Source organism: Heteronotia binoei, chromosome 4, assembly GCF_032191835.1.
Source record: "Heteronotia binoei isolate CCM8104 ecotype False Entrance Well chromosome 4, APGP_CSIRO_Hbin_v1, whole genome shotgun sequence".
NCBI classification, from domain to species: domain Eukaryota; kingdom Metazoa; phylum Chordata; class Lepidosauria; order Squamata; family Gekkonidae; genus Heteronotia; species Heteronotia binoei.
The window spans coordinates 156,546,288-156,566,481 of record NC_083226.1 but is presented as its reverse complement, the minus strand read 5'-3'; the positions used below and the strand labels follow the sequence as shown (position 1 = coordinate 156,566,481).

The 20,194-nt window shown below is 41.6% G+C and overlaps 1 protein-coding gene across 1 annotated transcript in view; it reads right to left on the bottom strand.

Moving 5' to 3' along the window:
• Positions 1-20,194, bottom strand: part of RANBP3L (RAN binding protein 3 like) — a 60,734-nt gene that overhangs the window by 15,874 nt on the left and 24,666 nt on the right. The window contains exons 5-12 of the mRNA XM_060236448.1: positions 19,566-19,640; positions 12,371-12,442; positions 10,724-10,860; positions 8,734-8,816; positions 7,150-7,234; positions 5,194-5,296; positions 3,626-3,759; positions 1,356-1,476 (exon numbers count right to left, since the gene is read on the bottom strand). Of these exons, the coding sequence (XP_060092431.1) occupies positions 1,356-1,476; positions 3,626-3,759; positions 5,194-5,296; positions 7,150-7,234; positions 8,734-8,816; positions 10,724-10,860; positions 12,371-12,442; positions 19,566-19,640 (810 nt within the window). The remainder of the gene's footprint in view (positions 1-1,355; positions 1,477-3,625; positions 3,760-5,193; positions 5,297-7,149; positions 7,235-8,733; positions 8,817-10,723; positions 10,861-12,370; positions 12,443-19,565; positions 19,641-20,194) is intronic.

Here is a 20,194-nt window from a genome sequence, read left to right as displayed (position 1 = left end):
AACCCACCCTGAGCCCACTTGCAGGGAAGGGCAAGATAGAAACAAGTTTTCGAATTGTTCCCACTCCCTCCCCCAATTACACTTGGGCCTCCAACTTTTCATTCCTTTTAACAGCAAACTTGATGGTTCTTTGCCTGTTTGTAGTATAGCAAATATGGGCTACCCACAGAAAAAGTAGAAGAATCTTCATACTTGAGAAGAAAATTTTGAAAACCAAGGGCAAAGCTTAACTGCACATCTTTGCCAATTTCCCATTAGCCTTTGCCGCTCTCACGCTCCTCTTCTCGGTAGGACTTCTGTCGGATTTCACACTATCTGCCCTGGGGCTGCAACTCGCTTTGCCTTTTTCGTGTGGCAAACAGAAACTGGGTTTTAGAGGATCTTGTTTGCTGTGCGAAAGAGGCAGAGTGAGTTGCAGCCCCAGGGCAAATAGTGTGAAATCTAACAGAAGCCCAGCGGAGAAGAGGAGCATGAAAGCGACATAAGGCTAGTGGGAAATTGGTCCTTGATGAGCACTGAGCATGGAGGGCATTTGTTGTGTCGTATAGGACAAAAAAAAGGGGGGGGGGAGTGAGTGAGTTTGCGTGTGTCTCTAAAACTGGCCTTCACATAAGTGCCTGTGAGTGAGTGTGCAACTCCTGTCATCATGTCTCTTCAACTGCCACTTGGGTTATGGGCTGGCTCTGGGAAGAATGTCATCATCCCAATCAGTGGCAGAGCATCTGCTTGCCATTCAGAAGGTCCCAGGTTTGATCCCCAGCATTTCCAGTTAAAAAGGACCAGCCAGTACATAACGTGCAAGACCTTTGCCTGAGATCCTGGCGAGCCACTGCCCTTGATGTAGCAGTGGTTTGATTCAGTATAAGGCAGCTGAATGTGTGTTTGTGTTTTGGTGCAAGAGCTAGTTTGGTGTAGTGGTTAAGTGCATGGACTCTTGCTGGGGAAAACTGGGTTTGCTTCCGGTTCTCCACATGCAGCTGCCGGTGTGACTTTGGATCAGTCATAACTCTCTCAGAGCTGTTCTCTCAAGAGCAGTTCTTGGAGACCTCTCTCAGCTCCACCTACCTTACAGGGTGTCTGTTGTAGGGTGGGGAAGGGAAAGAGATTGTGAACCACTCTAAGACTCCAAGTGAAGGGTGGGGTATAAATACAATCTTCTTCTTCTGTATTAGTAAACAACTCTGAAGAGCACATTTAGGCTCCATCACAGCATAGAATAAAATGTGCAGAACATGCATCAAGCTCACTGGCAGACTGTTTGGATTTAGATGTGTCCTTTGTATGGTTTTTTTTTTTTAAAGTTACATGGTCTGCATTAATGATGGCCTATGGGAAAAGATGAAATTAATTCTTACCCAGTCTTGACTGTAACATCCCACACTGGCTGCTGGATGTGTCATTAAGTCTCAAAGAGCCACTGCCTCTTTCAATCCAGGACATTGAGGCTTTATTAAAGAAGAACAGCTTGCAATTGATCTAAGGTGCGAAAATGTAATGGAAATGGTTAACTGATTTTTTTTTAGGGCTTTTAAAAAAATGTGTGTCATATATTAGTTATTATGCCATTTTAAAAAGGAAATGACAACTGAATTATTGCAAACGCATGCCAAGTGCATACAGTGACAAAACTTGAGACTGGAGACACTGTAGTTCAAGATATCCCTTTCCCATTGAACATGCCTTCAAATTCCCTCTAACGTACACAAACATTTCTGGGGAGAACACAAGCATAATTGAAATTACAAAGTCCTCCACAGCTGAATCATTTTATGTGACCTTCATTGTCACTATTCGTGCTCTCTGGAACTTCTTCACAAAAACAGATCATTTCACACATAATTCACTGTATTCAAAAGAACATCATGATATGGCAAACATGGGAAGTAGGTTGGGTATAGAGAGGGTGATTGACCCAAGGTCAAGCTAATGAACTTCATGCTCACAGAGGGATCTGAACCCAAACTTTCCAGATTAAAGGGTTGGAACACTTTCCTTATGAAGAAACGTTAAAACACTTGGGGCTTTTTAGCTTGGAGAAATGTCGATTTAGGGGTGACACGATAGAGGTTTACAAGATTATGCATAGGATAGAGAAGGTAGAGAAAGAAGTACTTTTCTCCCATGTATTCAAGAATACTTTCTTGTATTCTCACAATACAAGAACTTGTGGGCATTCAATGAAATTGCTGAGCAGTTAGGTTAGAACTGATAAAAGGAAGTACTTCACCCATGTGGAATTAACATGTGGAATTCACAGCCACAGGAGGTGGTATCGGCTACAAGCATAGACAGCTTCAAGAGGGGAATGGATAAGCATATGGAGCAGAGGTTCATCAGTGGCTATTAGCCACAGCTTTTCATTGGAACTCTCTGTCTGGGGCAGTGATACTCTGTATTCTAGCGCTTGGGAGTGGCACAGTAGAAGGGCTTCTAGCCCCACTGGTGGACCTCTAGATGGCACTTGGAGTTGGGGGGTTTTTGCCACAGTGTGACACAGAGTGATGGACTGGATGGGCCATTGGCCTGATCCAACATGGCTTCTCTTATGTTCTAACCATCACATAGCATCAGGGCTTTTTTTAAAAAAAGAAAAAGCCCAGCAGGAACTCATTTGCATATTAAACCACACCCCCTGATACCAAGCCAGCTGGACCTGCATTCCTGTGCTTTCCTGTTAAAAAAAAAAACGCTGCATAGCATACTCCCAAACAGCTGTTAAGCACAAATTCTGCTTTTGATCTGGGCCACTAGCTTTTGATCTGGGCCACTAGCTTTAAGATATTCAGAAAGGTTCAAAGGCGTATTTCTGCTCGAGTTTGTGAAACTGAACATTTGTGTTATTAGCTAAGTTTGATGAATTAGCTAGTTGTTCCAGAGCACACTGGTTTTTTTAAAAAAAGATTTAAAATGTTGGCCGCATTGACTTCCTGGTGCCTATACTCAACTTTCTATCAGTAGAGACTGCAGTAAGTGTTGGGATAGCTGTGTAGGGAGACTACCACTGGTGGCAGTTGAATCACTGTGTGACACAGAGTGTTGGACTGGATGGGCCATTGGCCTGATCCAACATGGCTTTTCTTATGTCCTTATGATCTTAAGGAATGAGAGGAGCAAAATAAGGAAGTGAAAATACTGGAAAATTGCAGATATCGCCAATTTTCTCCTTTGTTTTTCCTTATTCACCTTCCTGGGGTATTCGCTAGGGATGCCAGTCTCCAGGTGGGACTTAGGATCTTCCAGAATTATAGCTCATCTACAGACTTGCAGAGATCAGTCCCCCTGATCAAATGGATATTTTGGAGGGTATTGTATCCCACTGAGGCTGCTGCCCTCCCCAGGCTCCCCCACAAATCTTCAGGGGTTTCCTAACTTGAAGTTGGCTGCCTTACCCACCCACCCCCACCCTTATCGGTGGATGAGGGGACATGGCAACTATACTTGGAGGGGTCTGCTGCTTTGCAGAGGTGGGGGGCTGGCAACCCTAGGAACCGCTCTAACCACTAGTTCATTTATTGGCTTTTTCTGTCATTATTTTCTCTCCTCCCCCTCCAACATGTTGTCAGCCCCATTTGCTAAATAAATATAGTAGAAATGCTCATAGCAGGACTTTTAGGGAAAGACATACCTGCAACACATTGTGTTCTGCTTCTTCTCCAGTACTAACTTCCACTTTATCTAATAAATATTGCTGTGTTGGTTTCTTAGAAGCGTAAGCAGCAGCTGATTCTACTAGTGTTGTATTCTTGACAACAATTGGTGCTGCACAGAAATAAAGGGGGATAACAGAAAATACTGAAATTCTTACAGAAGAAATACCTTGCAATATCAAAATTGCCCTGGCTTAATTCTAAGCCAAAGCAGACTGAAAAGTTTAATAAAAAGCACATATATAATATTCAACATGTACTGAAATATGATATATATTGAAAAATTAATGAGGTTTAGGAGACTTTAATGGAGCTTTTCACCCAAAGATTAACTGTTTGCCACATTTTTATGTCATCCTTCTTCAAAGGAATTAAAGACAGCAAACTAGATTATCCCCTCTTCCATTGGATCTTTACAAGAACCCTGTGAGGCAAGTTCAGCTGAACATGACCAGCCCAATGCTGAGCTTCGTGGTTCACTGGAGATTTGACACCTAGGCCTTCCCGGTCTGGTGAGGCACTTTAATCACCATGCTCATGGGTCACTTTGTAGAAAAATAGGTGGTGGAGCTCACCCAGGGATTCTTATGCAGCTGCACCTACTCTTCAATGGACAAGGTGGGAAGGAGGAGGTGGAACTGCCAGAAAGGTTCAGGAGCTGCGCTTCTGTGAGCTCCCACTGAATCCGAGGCTTGACCATGCTGCACCGCCTTTAAGATTTTGAACACTGGTTACAATTATCTTATTGGTTTAGAAAAGTTAACAAGCTGCCTCTCCAAAGCACTGATGGAGGCAGCTCACCCAGTAAAAAGATACAGAAAAATTATTAAAAACTTTAACCATAATATACAATATTCTATGTATGGTGGTGGAAAGCGATGTTAAGTCACAGCTGATTTATGGCAACCCCAAAGGGTTTTCAAGGCAAGAGACTTCAGAGGTGGTCTGGTGAGAGCCAGTTTGGTAGTGGTTAAGTGTGCAGACTCTTATCTGGGAAAACCGGGTTTGATTCCCCACTCCTTCACTTGCAGCTGCTGGAATGTCCTTGGGTCAGCCATAGCTATCGCAGGAGTTGTCCTTGAAACAGCAGCTTCTGAGAGAGCCCTCTTAGCCCCACCCATCTCACAGGGGAAAAAGATATAGGAGATTGTAAGCCACTCTGAGTCTGATTCAGAGAGAAGTGGGGGGGGGATATAAATCTGCAGTCGTCTTCTTCTTCCATTGCCTGCCCCCACACATTGTGACCAATGCTCCCTCTAAGCAGTGGAGTCTTGTAAACAAAAATTCTACTTTGTGAGCTACTGGCATTAAAGCTGTGCTGAGTGATTTGACTACTGCATAAATTAGTTTGCTCTGGGGCCATCCAGCTAAGACAAAAAAGTGTGAGCTGGAGGCTTAAAACTGTGAGCTAGCTCACACTAACTCAGCTTGGAAAGAACACTTTGTGACCCCTGTATTCCTTGGAAGTCTCCAAATACTGACCCATGCCCACCCTGCTTAGCCAGGGCAGTGAAATGTATAGTGTTTACCAAAATAGAACACCTACTTGTCCATGAAGAATTGGTAGGAAAATCTATTGTGAGTGCAGCTTCTTCTTCACTGTTATCTGACTCACTTGCAGAAGGAAGGTCTGGAAGCTGCTCAGGCCTCTAAGAAAATTGCAGAAAGACATTACAATGGAAGAAATGGAAAGAGAGACATTGAAAACATGTACAAGAAAACTATAATAAGTTGCACCACAGGATACACAATGGGGGTGAAAGATGGGTGATATACTTTGGTTCTCTGATTTTAATGGTTCAGGTTAATGTGCAACTTTTGTAAATATCCTGTAAACACAATATAGCAGCACAATCCAGTGACATGAAGAAGGTAATGCACAGAAAAAAGTCCCATTGAATTGTGCCCTATGGAAACAGAATTTGGTGTCATTCTAATCAAACTGTAAAATGTATTTTTGTCAAAATTGCCCAAAATTAGGATTTGTATTAGGGTTGCCAACTGAATAGGGTGGGGGGAGGAGAGAGAATTTCCCATCCTTTTAATAAGGCTTAATGTGAGGACATGGGCAGCTGAAGCTTTTCATGGCACAATGTTAAGTAAGTTAAGTTAAGAGAGCCAGTTTGGTGTAGTGGTTAAGTGTGTGGACTGTTATCTGGTTTAATTCCCCACTCCTCCACTTGCAGCTGCTGGAATGGCCTTGGATTAACCATAGCTCTTGCAAGAGTTGTCCTTGAAAGGGCAGCTGCTGTAGAGATCTCTCGGCCCCACCCACCTCACAGGGTATCTGTTGGGGGAGGAACAGTAAAGGAGATTGTGACCACTCTGAGATTCAGTATATAGGGTGGGATATAAATCCGATATCACCACCACCACCACCACTATCACCACCACCACCACCACTATCATCATCATCTGATAATTGCTAGAAGATCAAACTGATATTAAGGGGCAGCTTAAAAGGTGAAAATTGGCACCTCTATGTAGCATGCATGGAAATGCAAGCCATGAAAAATAATCCTTTTTGAAACAGGAACTGAAAGTTAAAATCACAGGAATCTTTTGAAGTGGTGAATAACTATGACAAAATCAGAACTTGACATCAGAGTGTCTCTGTGCAGAGCCGCTAATAAGAGTCTCATAGGTTTTACAGCAGATGAAAGAGATTATCACCGGCTAATTACTGCAATCAGTGGCAGTGGAAATGTATTTAATAATAATAATAATAAATTTTATTTGTATCCCGCCCTCCCCGCCTAGGCAGGCTCAGGGCAGCTGACAACATTTTATACATATACAATAATAAATAAAAACTTTAAATTTACCAATAAAAACTTTAAACATTATATAAAAACCAGTTAGTGTATTTAAAAGTTCATAGTTTAAGTTGATCTGGCAGCAATGGTGGTATTCTGACGCTAGTTTCTGCCAGTTTAAATAATTCCATTTATTTATGTTGGTTATAGTCCTCCTTTTTCATTGAGACTCAAGGCAGATTACACAATATAAATTAATGCAGTCATATGAATGGGACAGGGCTTTTTTGTAGCAGGAACTCCTTTGCATATTAGGCACACACCTCTGGTGTAGATGTAAGCATTTCCAATTTTTAAAAAATTAAACAGCATCTTAACCAAATTTGGCTCAAAAGTGCAATGGCAAGTAGGATTGCCAACTTTCAGCCCTGCAGTGAGAACATTGTTTCAGATTTGAGTAATCCTCATCCCATTACATTGCTAATGTCCCATCCCAGGGCTTTTTTTGTAGCAGGAGCTCCTTTGCATATCAGGCCACACACCTCTGGTGTAGCCAATCCTCCTGGAGCTTACAGTAGGCCCTGTACTAAAAGCCCTGTAAACTAAAATTATAGAATTATAATAAAATCAGGCTTGTTGAAACATTTGTTTGTAAAATTAGGACAATTTCTGTTGCTTTGTAGACATTATGAATTAATTAGGAGGGGGGGGGGGTTGTTCCAAAATGAGATGGAAAACATATTTACCAAAACTCTTTCTACTATATTTTCTCCAAACACAAAGTTAAGCTGTTTTTCACTTGAAGACGTTTTGGTTTCAGCTATCTGGTTGCTAAAATAAAACAATAAGGAAAAAGTGCATCCATTTAAGATTTTGCAAAATAAATAATCAAAATATACAGTTGGAGATCGATGGTTTCCATGAATACAAGTGCAGTAGTCATAAGAACATAAGAGAAGCCATGTTGGATATGTATATATATTTATCCATATTTTTATCCAATCCCTTCTTGAAGCTGGCTATGCTTGTAGCTGCCACCACCTCCTGTGGCAGCGAATTCCACATGTTAATCACCCTTTGGGTGAAGAAGTACTTCCTTTTATCCTTTCTAACCCGACTGCTCAGCAATTTCATTGAATGCCCACGAGTTTTGTATTGTGAGAAAGGGAGAAAAGTACTTCTCTGCTTTCTCCATCCCATGCATAATCTTGTAAACCTCTATCATGTCACCTCACAGTCGACGTTTCTCCAAGCTAAAGAGCCCCAAGTGTTCCAAATCTTTAATCATTCTAGTTGCCCTTTTCTGGACTTTTTCCAATGCTATAATATCCTTTTTGAGGTGCAGTGACCAAAATTGTACACAGTATTCCAAATGAGACCACAACATCGATTTATACAGGGCATTATGATACTGGCTGATTTGTTTTCAATTCTCTTCCTAATAATTCCCAGCATGGCGTTGGCCTTTTTTATTGCAATTGCACACTGTCTTTGACATTTTCAGTGAGTTATCTACCATGACCCCAAGATCTCTCTCTTGGTCAGTCTCTGCCAGTTCATAACCCATCAACTTGTATTTGTAGCTGGGATTCTTGGCCCCAATGCGCATTTAGTCATTACCATACTCCCCCTTTCAAACCCCAAGAGAACTTGTAAGCCACTGTGGGTATCCACTAGGGGGAAAAGTAGGGTATAAATATCTAAATAAATAAGAAATAACCACAATGGTGGTTCAAAGTGATGTTGAAGCATTATTACAATCTAAACTTCAATATATTCAAGAGTAAGCCTCTCACTTATGCTGTGCGTCTTATTGCCCTTGTAAAAATCTTCTCCCCATACTCAACTACCAACCCCAGATAAAGACATTTAAAGGGGGAGATTCTAGAACAACAGTCCCCAACCTGGTATCATAGGCACTATGGTACCCATAGGAAACCTTTCAGGTTTTTAGAAAGTAGGCATGGACAGGTGAGTCTCTTGCCCAGCAGTGCTTCTGAGCAACCGTTGGAAATCTGATTGGCTGAGCAGATCAAAATAATGTCATTTCAACAGCAGCTGGCACCAGAGTATCAGTTTCATTCTCTTCTTCCTCTTTCCCAGTGTATTTTTAAAAAAATTACTCCTCTTGTCCCCTACAATTGGATTTCCTCTCTGTGTGTATATGAGATCATTTTGTGATTGGCTCCACCTCCCTCAGCAGCCATCTTTGGTTGCGCCTACCACCCTGTGTCAGAATTCAAAAGTGTTGGGGGTCCCCATTTTAAAACACTGGGCCAACTTTTATTTTTTCAGAGAAAAATGAAGACAATGGATTCCAGTTAACTTACTCTATTGTTTCAGGGCCTGGAAGTGGTAGAGAAAGAAATGTGTTTTCCGAGCAGCTTCTGAGGGAATAAGTCTCTTCCGATACCTAAAAACAATTAATCAGATCAACAGGATTTTTCTTTATCTCTAAAAACACCTAATTGCTAGAAATGTAAATCACTGTTGTTTCAAAACTACAGTATTCTGACCACCAAAACAGAGTACTGTATAAAAGTAAACCACAGTTATTTGCAAGTTGCAACATCACATTCACATGAAAATGTAATCCACACAAGGAAGCCTCATGTTTTAATGGAACGATTTTCTCAAGGAAAAGAAAACCAGGCTAGAGAAAAAATTATTTTCCAGATGGAGCTTTTCTTGCTATAATAGTTAACATTTCCAACAGAAATTCAGCCAGTGAAGCTTTCCCCACTAATGTATCTGCATGCTGGGGAAAAAAAGGCTTCAACTTTTGCATTTCTCCTGGTTGTGCAAATATTAAAGGCACAGAAGGTCTAATAGAAAAAGATGGCAACCTTAGAAATGGTACTAGTAATTCTCAAAAAAATGTTTAACAGTTCATGAGGGACACTTGTGTGTTTCACCCTTATTTCCCTCTTGAGAATTCCAGCACCTCTTTTTCCAGGAAAAAAAGCCCTGCTTGAGACACAGAAATATAGCAGTTCAAGTTTTCCCTGGCAGTTAAATGAGAAGATGAGAAAAATGTCTCCTGCTTCATTTCTGCATGTCAGGCACAGACTACACAAAATGGCCACCCACTCCTGTCCCGGTAGCTCTCTCTAGGTCAAACTAGACAAACCAGTAGAGATTTGTGGTGTCCCAGCTTGTAAAACTCCTATAAACAGCAGCTACAGCCCCTTCCCAAAATTGATAGGGCTGCTGGCTGCTGCAGTTTCAGTTACCAGCCTCCAGGTGGGGCCTGAAGTTGTCCCAAAATCTCTGGAGGACAGAAATCAGTTCCCCTGGAGAAAATGGTAGTTTTGAAGGGTGTCCTCTTGAATTACTACATGCTCTGAAACTAGGGTTGTCAACTCTGGGTAGGGAAGTTTCTGAAGATTTGGGGGTGGAGGGTAAAGTTTGGGGTAGGGAGGTGTATTGATGGAGTATAATCAGCCCATTAGGGGAGGGTGGGATATAAATCTGATAAAATAAAAAAAAATATAACGCCATAGAATCCACCCTCCAAAGCAGCCATTTTCTCCAGGGGAACTCATCTCTTGTCTAGAGATCAGCTGTAATTCCATGAGATCTCCAAGCCCCACCTGGAGACTGAAAGAGTATCATGGAAAAAAATAGGAGGAAAGCCATGGCTCCAGTCCAGTTTGGGGGGCCCTCAGGGGTCGTTTTGTAGAAAAATAGGTGGTGGAGCTTATCAAGGATTGCTACGCAACTGCGCCTACTATTCAATGGACAAGGTGGGAAGGAGGAGGTGGAACTCTCAGAAAGGTTCAGGAGTTGTGCTCCTGTGAGCTCCTGCTGAATTCAAGGCCTGAGAAATCTAATTATTTCCCTACATTTTGTCTAATTAAGCCCTCAGAAATATTTATTTAATAGTATGAACAACTGATCAACAGAACATCTTTCCAGGAAAATATGCCAAGAATAAGTGAAGTGACTTTTTAAAATGTACATCTTTACTATCTAAGGTCATTCCTAACATAACTATATATCCAGGTGGGTAGCCATGTTGGTTTGAAGCAACAGAACAAAGTTGGAGTCCAATGGCACCTTTAAGACCAACAAAGAGGAGGGAAGAAATCTTTTATAATTGTATAGAAGGCATATTTTAGCAAGTACGTCAAGTTTTTGCTTAAATATGTTAGAAATTCACTCTGCTCCATAAGTGTTACAAGAGCAACATGTTCTTTTTATCAACCAGATATCCAAGAAACCAATAACTAATTGAGGGTATAAAATCCTATTCCATAAAATATTTTCATTTATGATGTGGAAAAACAGTTCATAGTTCATATTTACGCTTCATTTTACCTCAGAGTTTGCTTTATGTTCATCCTCCAGAACATTTTCAACACCTATATTCATTACTTCTCGACACAAAGTTGTTTGTGGAGGCTGTAAAACGGCAGGCCTTAAAACAACCCGTTGTATAGTTGGTGATGAAAAACCTTGAAAAACAAAACAGTGAAGGTGATTTCAGTACTATTATACATTCTTCTTTTACTAGTATTTCATAACATCATTTTTGTTTTTATGGGACAAGCGAAAACTAGCCCTTCATCACAGTATGGATGGCAACTGGATTTCTGGATTTTTCACATCTTAGTCATCTTAGGGCCTTCCAAATTCACATTCTGTGCAGTAGAGATTGGTGGGGGGGGGGCACAAAATTTTGAGATTTTTGAAATTGTCACTTCATTTTACAATTTGCAAATCTTGCTTCATCCCTGCTATTGCACATCCTTTCAGATTAAATACTGGCTGCTGTTATTTATTTATGTTTGTTTAATTCATTTATACCCACCTTTCTCCCCAGTGGAGACCCAAAGAGGTTTACATCATTCTCCTCACCTCTATATTATCCTCACAACAATCTTGTGAGTTAGGTTTGGTTGAGAGTATGTGACTGTCCCAGGGTCACCCAGCGAGCTACAAGATATTACTTGGACACTCTTAACCGCTACACCACAATGGCTGTCACAGGTAAGCTGTCAATATTATAAAATAGTGATTGCTACTTCATGTCTGTTGGTAAGTAACTGTTATTACAAGATGGCTATCAAATATTGTCCAACTTTGAGCGCTATATCAGAATTCCCCCCTCCCCCCCGATTTTGAGTGCTAGTGAATGCAAGCAGTCAGACAATATAAAGTGTTGGACTCTACTGGAATATGTTCCTGGATAATGATAATTCAAAACACAAAATATCCTGAAAATATTTATCTCAGAAATTTGTAGAGAAGAATTCTGAGGATAGTGTTTTGGAATAATTTTATTCTGTCTGTACTGCAAATACTTGCATACCAATCAAGAATGAGAAGATGACACATTCTACTTTGATATAGCAAAAGGGCATAGCCATGCTAAGGGATAAAGGGCCTTTTTACAAAGAACTGTCATGGTGTAGAAGCAGCCAGTGTTAGATCAAATATAACCTGATTTTGCAGGAATTATCAACTTCCTGCTATTATAACTATGGACATCTATCACAGAAAGAGCGTATGACTGGAATAGCCTGGTAAGAATTTCTCAATCTTTTTTGTTTCCCTTTGTTTGTAATTTTTTTCACACTATTTATTTAGTGAGAGCCAGTTTGGTGTAGTGGTTAAGTGTGCGGACTCTTATCTGGGAGAACTGGGTTTGATTCCCCGCTCCTCCACTTGCACCTGCTAGCATGGCCTTGGGTCAGCCATAGCTCTGGCAGAGTTGTCCTTAAAAGGACAGCTGCTGTGAGAGCCCTCTCCAGCCCCACCCACCTCACAGGGTGTCTGTTGTGGGGGAGGAAGGTAAAGGAGATTGTGAGCCGCTCTGAGACTCTTCGGAGTGGAGGGCGGGATATAAATCCAATATACCGTAATCATCTTCTTCTTCTTATATCCTGCCTATCCCATGGTGGGCTTTTCACTGTGTGTATGTTTGTGAGTGTGTGTGTGTTTTGTTGTGATAAATATGCTTACCTTTTTCTGTGGCATTCACATCAGGGCCCTTGTGCAATAATGCTGATGTCATGAATATGTTGTTCTTTTTCACTACAAAAACAAATGTTACCCAACGTATTCAGTAAAATCAATTTTATAATCTATCTTCCAGGGTTCCCCTCCCCACACACACCATAACATTTTGAGGTTTAAATCTGAAATTCCTCTTAGCAAACTTTTAAAAAAATATAATTTAGCCGTACTAGGTCTGCAGCAACAGAATTAAAATTGCGTTTTGAAGACTAATAAAACTTTGTTTTTAAAAACAATGGGATGGGTCCAGTGGAAGATTTATATGCAAGCTAGAGCCCTTACACAATGGAAATGTACTATAAAGACCGTGCTGGCAGCTTATACAAAGTTAAATGTATTGTTCCCCAACTTGCATTTCTGCTCAGGCAAGGTTTTGTGCAAGTAATTACTTGAAGAATAGGATTAATAGGTATAATAGGTACAGTATAGCCCAACCACTGAAGAACTGGGAGCTTGCCAGCTGCACATCTTGAGAGCACAATGCACGCAGTTGCTCTCTTGTGTGAACTGGGCAATGCAATGCTGGGCATTTCTTCACAGCTTGGGGATAAAACCGTCTCCTCCAGCAACTTCCTTACATTGCAATGGCCGGAACTGATATCTCCTAAACACAAAATTATTGAATAAAAGGTATAATCTGGAATCTGTTTATACAATCAGTGCTGGAGACCCAAAGAAGAAGACTGCAGATTTATACCCTGCCCTTCTCTCTGAATCAGAGACTCAGAGCGGCTTACAATCTCCTATATCTTCTCCCCTCACAACAGACACCCTGTAAGGTAGGTGGAGCTGAGAGGGCTTTCACAGCAGCTGCCGTTTCAAGGACAACTCCTGAGATAACTATGGCTAACCCAAGGCCATTCCAGCAGCTGTATGTGGAGGAGTGGGGAATCAAACCCGGTTCTTCCAGATAAGAATCCACACACTTAATCACTACACCAAACTACACTACACCAAGTAACAGGATCACTTCTGATATAAAGATATATTCACCTTCGCTTGCAAATCAGGAATAAGGTACTCAGTAAGCTTCACAATGTTACATTCAGACAGCAGTGATGGGTGCGTTAAAAAAAAATCTGTTTAGGGATGGAAGCAACTTGTTTCAGGACAAAGGAGCTCACAGAGACTACAGTACTAACAAACAGAAATCAGAAGTAGGGACTCCAGCTTGCGAGGCTAAATATAAGAGGGAGGGGACAGACTGTTCCACTGTACAAATGGAACAGAACTTCTGCAGAGGGCATACATAAGCCAATTGTTTCTGCAAATGGAATGGTCCTCAGTTGGGTTGCCAACTCTGCATTGGGAAATTCCTGCAGACTTGGGAGTGGAATCTGAGGAGGCTGGAGCTTGGAGAAGGGAGGGAGCTCAGTAGAGATGGGCACATACCACATTTTTGGGGTTCAGTTCATGGCTGAACTATGAACTGAACCACAAACTAATATGTTGTTATAGATTTGTGAGCCATTTAAAGCTTAAATCCCTGTTTTCTGCTTCCCATGAAAGCAGCAGAGAGTAGAAAGAGAGGTTTAAACGGCTCCAAGCTGTTTAAACCTTCCTCCCTGCAACTTTGAAGTGGTGGGGAGCAGACTGGGAGGGCTTAAGTGGCTGGGAACCATTTAACCCTCCGATTTTGCTCCTTGCTGCTTTGAAGCAGGGGAGAGCAAAAACAGAGGGTTAAATATAGGGGTAGTGCCTCCTGAAGGCATTTCACTCCTCCTTTCTGCTGGCCTATGAGGCATTTAACTCCCAGATTTCTACTGGCTCAGAGCCATTTAAACACTCTTGATCTGCTCCCCACTCCCTTGAGGGGAGAGTAGAGCTGGAGGATTAAACCCTTTGGTTTTTAGCTCTTTGGTTTAGCTCTGGAGTAGAACCAGAGGGTTTAATTGACCTGGAGCCATTAAATCCCTGTTTTCTTCTGTTCATGCATCAAAATTTGTGGAAGTTGCTGGCAGTTCTCATGTTCATGAACATTGGCTCACAAACTGGACAAAATTCGTCATGAACTTTAGTTCACAAGCCAGTTTGTGCCCATCCCTAGAGCTCAGAACAGATGTGATATCATAGAATCTATCCCCCGAAGCTTCCATTTTCTCTAATGGACCAGATTCCTATTCCTAGAGAACTCCAGGCTCCACCTGGAGGCTGGGAACCATAGGCTAAATAAGTTTGCCTTTCCATTCATAAATCACTAAATCAAACACACCGGAAAGATCCAATTACAGATCGCCACTCATCTCATTTGTTTTTACCTCAAGAAAGATAATTGCATTCCACAGTTTGCATGGACGTGCACACACACACAACTTACTTTATACTAGTGTCATTTCTGCTCAACAAATTTTACCTTTAGAAAAACTAATACCAAGATTTGTTAACGGGAGTGAATGTGGGGAAAGCATGGAGACTACATGGAGCATTTCCTCTTTCAAATTGCTTCCACAGCTCTAAGGGTGAAGATCTTAAATTGACATAGCATGATCTTGGAACAGATTCAACTCAAACAATTTTTAAATATTATTTCAGTACAACAGAAGCAAGTATATAGGTCAACAAGTATTCTTTAAAAACTTATGGAACTGTCTACAAAACAAGTAAAAAAGCCATCTCTGCACCTGTCTTGCTGAGCAGAATTGCTGAGCAGTCGGGTTAAATTGCTGAGCAGTCAGGTTAGAACGGATAAAAGGAAGTACTTTTTCAACCAAAAGGTGATTAACACATGGAATTCACTGCCACAGGAGGTGGTGGCAGCTGCAAACATAGACAGCTTCAAGAGGGAATTGGATAAATGTATGGAGCAGAGGTCCATCAGTGGCTATCAGTCACAGCATATTGTTGAAACTCCTGGCCTGTGACAATGATGCTCTGCATTCTTGGTACTTAGGGGGGCACAGTGGGAGGGCTTCTAGTGTCATGGCCCCACTGATGGACCTCCTGAGGGTGCCTGGGTTCTTTGGCCACTGTGTGACAGAGTGTAGGACTGGATGGGCCATTGGCCTGATTCAACATGGCTTCTCTTATGTCTACCATATAAATGAGAATGTAATGTTGTCTTGACTGCTGCCAAAGCAAAGTATGCTACTTTTTCTCTGACAAGACATGTCTTTGTTTTCTAGTAAATCATCAGTTTTCTGCTAGCTTGACAAAAAGTCAAGAGGAAGTGAAGGAGGGAAATTTTGTTTTTGGCCTTGCTGTGAAAAGGGCAATGGGACAAGTGATATCTTTCACCAGATCAGCTCCACAAATGCAGTGCCTCAGTTTGCATGGCACAATTTCTGTAAGGGCTCTTGAGAACATTTGCAAAGGTTCCTTCCTGAGAGTACATTTTGCTCATCAAATATCTTCATGCGGTACACTGAAGCAACTCTCAGATCCTGCAGAATAATTTTTAAAAACAAAACAAAACAACCCTCTATTTTTAAATCACATTGACAATTTTTGATTGAAGTCTGGAGCAAGAATATGAAGAATAACTAGCATCCTATGATATAGGAACAGCTATACTGGACCACACCAAAGTCCATCTGGACCAAAATTAGGCTTCCCAACCCCCCCACCCTGGTGGGGGACCTCCGAATTTGCAGCCTCCTCCCCACTCTCCAAAAATCCAGACGCGGGTGGGGGGAGAGAACATGCGTGTAGGCATCATGTAGTTGTAGAGCTCCTGATCCATTTGTAAAATGTGTGCCTTTAAGGCTGTGCAGGAAACAGGAAGGGCTTCATTGGAAAGGGTCAGTAATAGTTTCCATGGAGAACGGTCCCTCCCTTTCTTTTGCTTTCGTTTTCACAGCAAGTAGAGTTCTGCAGGAAGAAGATCTAGTAAGTATTTGTGTGTGAGAGAGAGGGAGGGGGCAGGGGATTCCCTGGTTTGGAGGCCCTCCCCCCCTTTAGAAAGCGTGGGGGGGAGGGAAATGTCTACTGGGCACTCTATTATTCCCTATAGAGAATGATTTCCATAGGGAATAATAAGGAATTGATCCATGGGTATTGGGGACTCTGGGGGAACTATTTTTTGAGGTAGAGGCACCAGATTTTTAGTATAGCATCTAGTGCCTCTCCCCAAAATACCCCCAGGTTTCAAAACAATTGGACTAGAGGGTCCAATTCTATGAGCCCTAAAAGATGGTTCCCCTATCCTTAATTATTTCCTATGGAAGAAAGGCATTTAAAAAGGTGTGCTGTCCTGTTAAATGTGATGGCCAGAACTCCCTTGGAGTTCAATTATGCTTGTCACACCCTTGTTCCTGGCTCCACCCCCAAAGTCTCCTGGCTCCACCCCCAAAGTCTCCTGGCTCCACCCCCAAAGTCCCCAGATTTTTCTTTAATTGGACTTGGCAACCCTAACCAGAATCCTGTTTCCCACAGTAGCCAATGAGATGCCTTGGCATATCTTGTGGAATTTTGATGCAAGATATCCACAATGACTATTCAAATATTGTTCAGAGCAAATATTATTCAAGCCATTTTATAGCTGTAAGGGCTAAGAAAGATGTTAGATCTGCTAAGCTTGTTAATATAATAAATCGTATTGATACATTTTAATTAAGTAATTTCTCTGCCAGTGGATTTAGTGACGGTCACTAGTTTAGTTGGCATTAAAAAGGGATTAGACAAGTCCATGGAGGATATACTTTCTCACTAGCATAGGTTTTACATTCTCATTATGGGAATATTAAAGAAAAGTTGTTTTAAGCTTAACGTGTGATGCCCTTAGAGATCTCACAATACCAGCTGAAACTTCCTCTCCTGGCTCATAAATTCCAGAGAGGCAACTCCTGGATTCTGGAATTATTCACATTAATTCACATTCCATTATTTCCTATGGTAAAATTGAAGGTGGGGAGAGACTGGAGTGGCTGGTTTTCAACCAAATAACACCAAAGTAGTAGGATATTTAGTACTGCCCATCCACTCCTAAATTTCAAACAAATTGGACAAATGGGTCCAATTCTATAGGCTCCTGAACAAGGTGCCCCCAGCCATCCTACTTGTCTGCATTGTTTCTTATTGGGGGGGAGGGGGCAAAATCCTCCACAGGCAAACAGAATCTGTAACCTCAACAGAGCCAATGTCAAATCAGAGAATCCCAGCAGAACCAATGTCAAACTAGAGAATCCAAGCTAAACCAACCTTGTGATTTTTTAAAAAAGATACCCAAGCCCTTATCTACAGTTAACTATTAAAACCTAGCAGAAATCTTCTTCTAAACCTGCTGCAATCATCACATTTTTAAAACAAATAGGAACACCCCAAACTCCACCAAAGCACTGCCCAAATACAGCACAGAAAGATCTTTAAAACAACTATAGAAGAAAAACTAGTAAAACTGGAACCAGAAGAAAGAAAGAATACTTTTTTCTAAAAACAACAACAACATAACAACTTGGAACCCCACCTCAAAGCACAAACAATTTAAAATTTAAAAACCTTGTCAGAAACAGAGAAAATACAAAGCCAGTTCTAAAACAGTTCCAGAGAACAGAACAAAAACAGAACAGAACAAAACAAAACAAAACACAACCCCACACCAAGGAAAATTATTATAAAAGAACCAGTATGGGGGGAGCTCTTCCCCATAACACGCAAGAAAACAACATACACAAAAAAACTGAAATAATATTTTAGAATGAACAATTTAGAAAAACAGTCCTGAAGATGTCCAGCAGGCAGGCACAGAGTAAGAAGGTCTTCCCACCAGCACTCCATGGCAGAGATCAGAGCAGCTGCAGCAGCACTCTTAAAAAATCTGGCCATGAAATGGAGGCCAGCTGCATACTTTTTGCCCTGTTTACCCAAGCTCAGACAGCCATGGGGGGATCAGACAATCATAATGACTGGGAAGATAGTTCACGTTCCCCCTAAGGTCTGTTCCCATTGTGTAGAAGGGCTGTGTCCCTTCCCCCCTGTTGCTAAGGCATCCCCTAAATCTGAAGAAAACCATCAGGAAAAAACTAACAGAGCAGCCCCAAATATTCTCATATATGCATGAATAATTGTGGGTTTTGGGGGACCTGGTTAATTAGTATCCTGAAAAATCCCAAATACACAATAGAAATGGTAAGGTATTTTTGGAGTATATATTCAGACCAGATATATTCAAGTGTACATCCCTAAAGGTTAGCATTGTCCAAGCTTGACTGGTAGCAGTGCTCTAGGGTCCTTGGCCAAGGTCTTTCACATTGCCTCCTGGACACGCTGGCGATTGAACCTGAGGTCTTCTACATGCAAAGCAAATGCTTTTCAATGGAGCCAGGTCCCTTCTGTCAACTTGGTAGAACGAGCTGCCAACAGGCTTGGAGAAAAAAATGCCCTGTCTTTTAATGGAAGCTTAATGATATATGTTATATGTCAATTGATATGATTTACCTCCATCCCATGAAAAGCTTCATTGCCTCAATTAAAAGGACAGGACAATTTCTTCTAGGTCTGTGGACTACCCCACTCATATGCAGATTAAGACATTTTCTGCCCATGCTAGGACTTCTTCTGTAGCACTGTTACCCCATAAAACGGTGTTCCTGAGATGTTCCATGCTGTATTTCTTCTAGAAACGTGAAAACGAGCAATTTAAAAGAGGCTTTTCTACAGCTCTGCAGTTTTCTAGAGGCCTGGCTTAGGTGATGGTGAAAGGTGTATGCTTGCCCTGATGGTGTGTTTACTGCATATGTTGGTTTTTATTATTTTTACATTCTCTTCTATTTATTTGTACATTCTAACCTGCCTTGAGTCCTTTTGGAAAAGAAAGACTTTAAAAAAAATTACCAGTGAGGCAAAACTCCCAGTTTGGTGTAGTGGTTAAGTGGGCGGACTCTTATCTGGGAGAACTGGGTTTGATTCCCCACTCCTCCACTTGCACGTGTTAGAATGGCCTTGGGTTAGCCATAGCTATCATAGGAGTTGTCCTTGAAAGGGCAGCTGCTGTGAGAGCCCTCTCAGCCCCACCCACCTCATAGGGTGTCAGTTGTGGGGGGAGAAGATATAAGAGATTTTAAGCCGCTCTGAGTCTCTGATTCAGAGAGAAAGGCGGGGTATAAATCTGCAGTCTTCTTCTTCTTCCCTCGAGAACAAAGAACACTGCTGTGCTGGACCACTTTGCTGATTTAAGTATTCAGTATTTACTCGATTTTTAATTTACCTGGTGGAGATGGTGGAAATGTTGGCAGGATGGTAAATGAAGATGATCTCATTCGTTTTTGCGAGAGTACTGTTTCTGAAAATAAAAAAGCAAGTTGCAACTTCTATTCCCAAGAGTACTTTACATTTTTTAGATTTCGTAAATATAATTATGTGGGAGTGGGAAGTCGTCAAGTCACAGTTGATTTATGGCAATCCCACCAGATTTTCAAGGCAAGAGATGTTCAGAGGTGGTTTGCCACGGCCTGTCTCTGCAGAACAACCTTGGGTTTTCTTAGTAGTCTTCCATCAAAGTGCTAACCAAGGATGATCCTGTTTAGCTTCTGAGATCTGATGAGATCAGGTTAGCATGGGTCATCCAGGTCAGGGCAAATATAATTATTTTAAAAAAGGTAAAGGTAGTCCTCTGTGCAAATACCGAGTGGTTACCGACCCTTGAGGTGACATCACATATGTTTTCTTTGTAGACTTTTTACAGGGTGGTTTGCCACTGCCTTCCCCAGTCATCTACACTTTCCCCCCAGCAAGCTGGGTATTCATTTTTCTGACCTCGGAAGGATAGAAGGCTGAGTCAACCTTGAGCTGGCTACCTGAACTCAGCTTCCTCAGAGATCGAACTCAGGTCGTGGG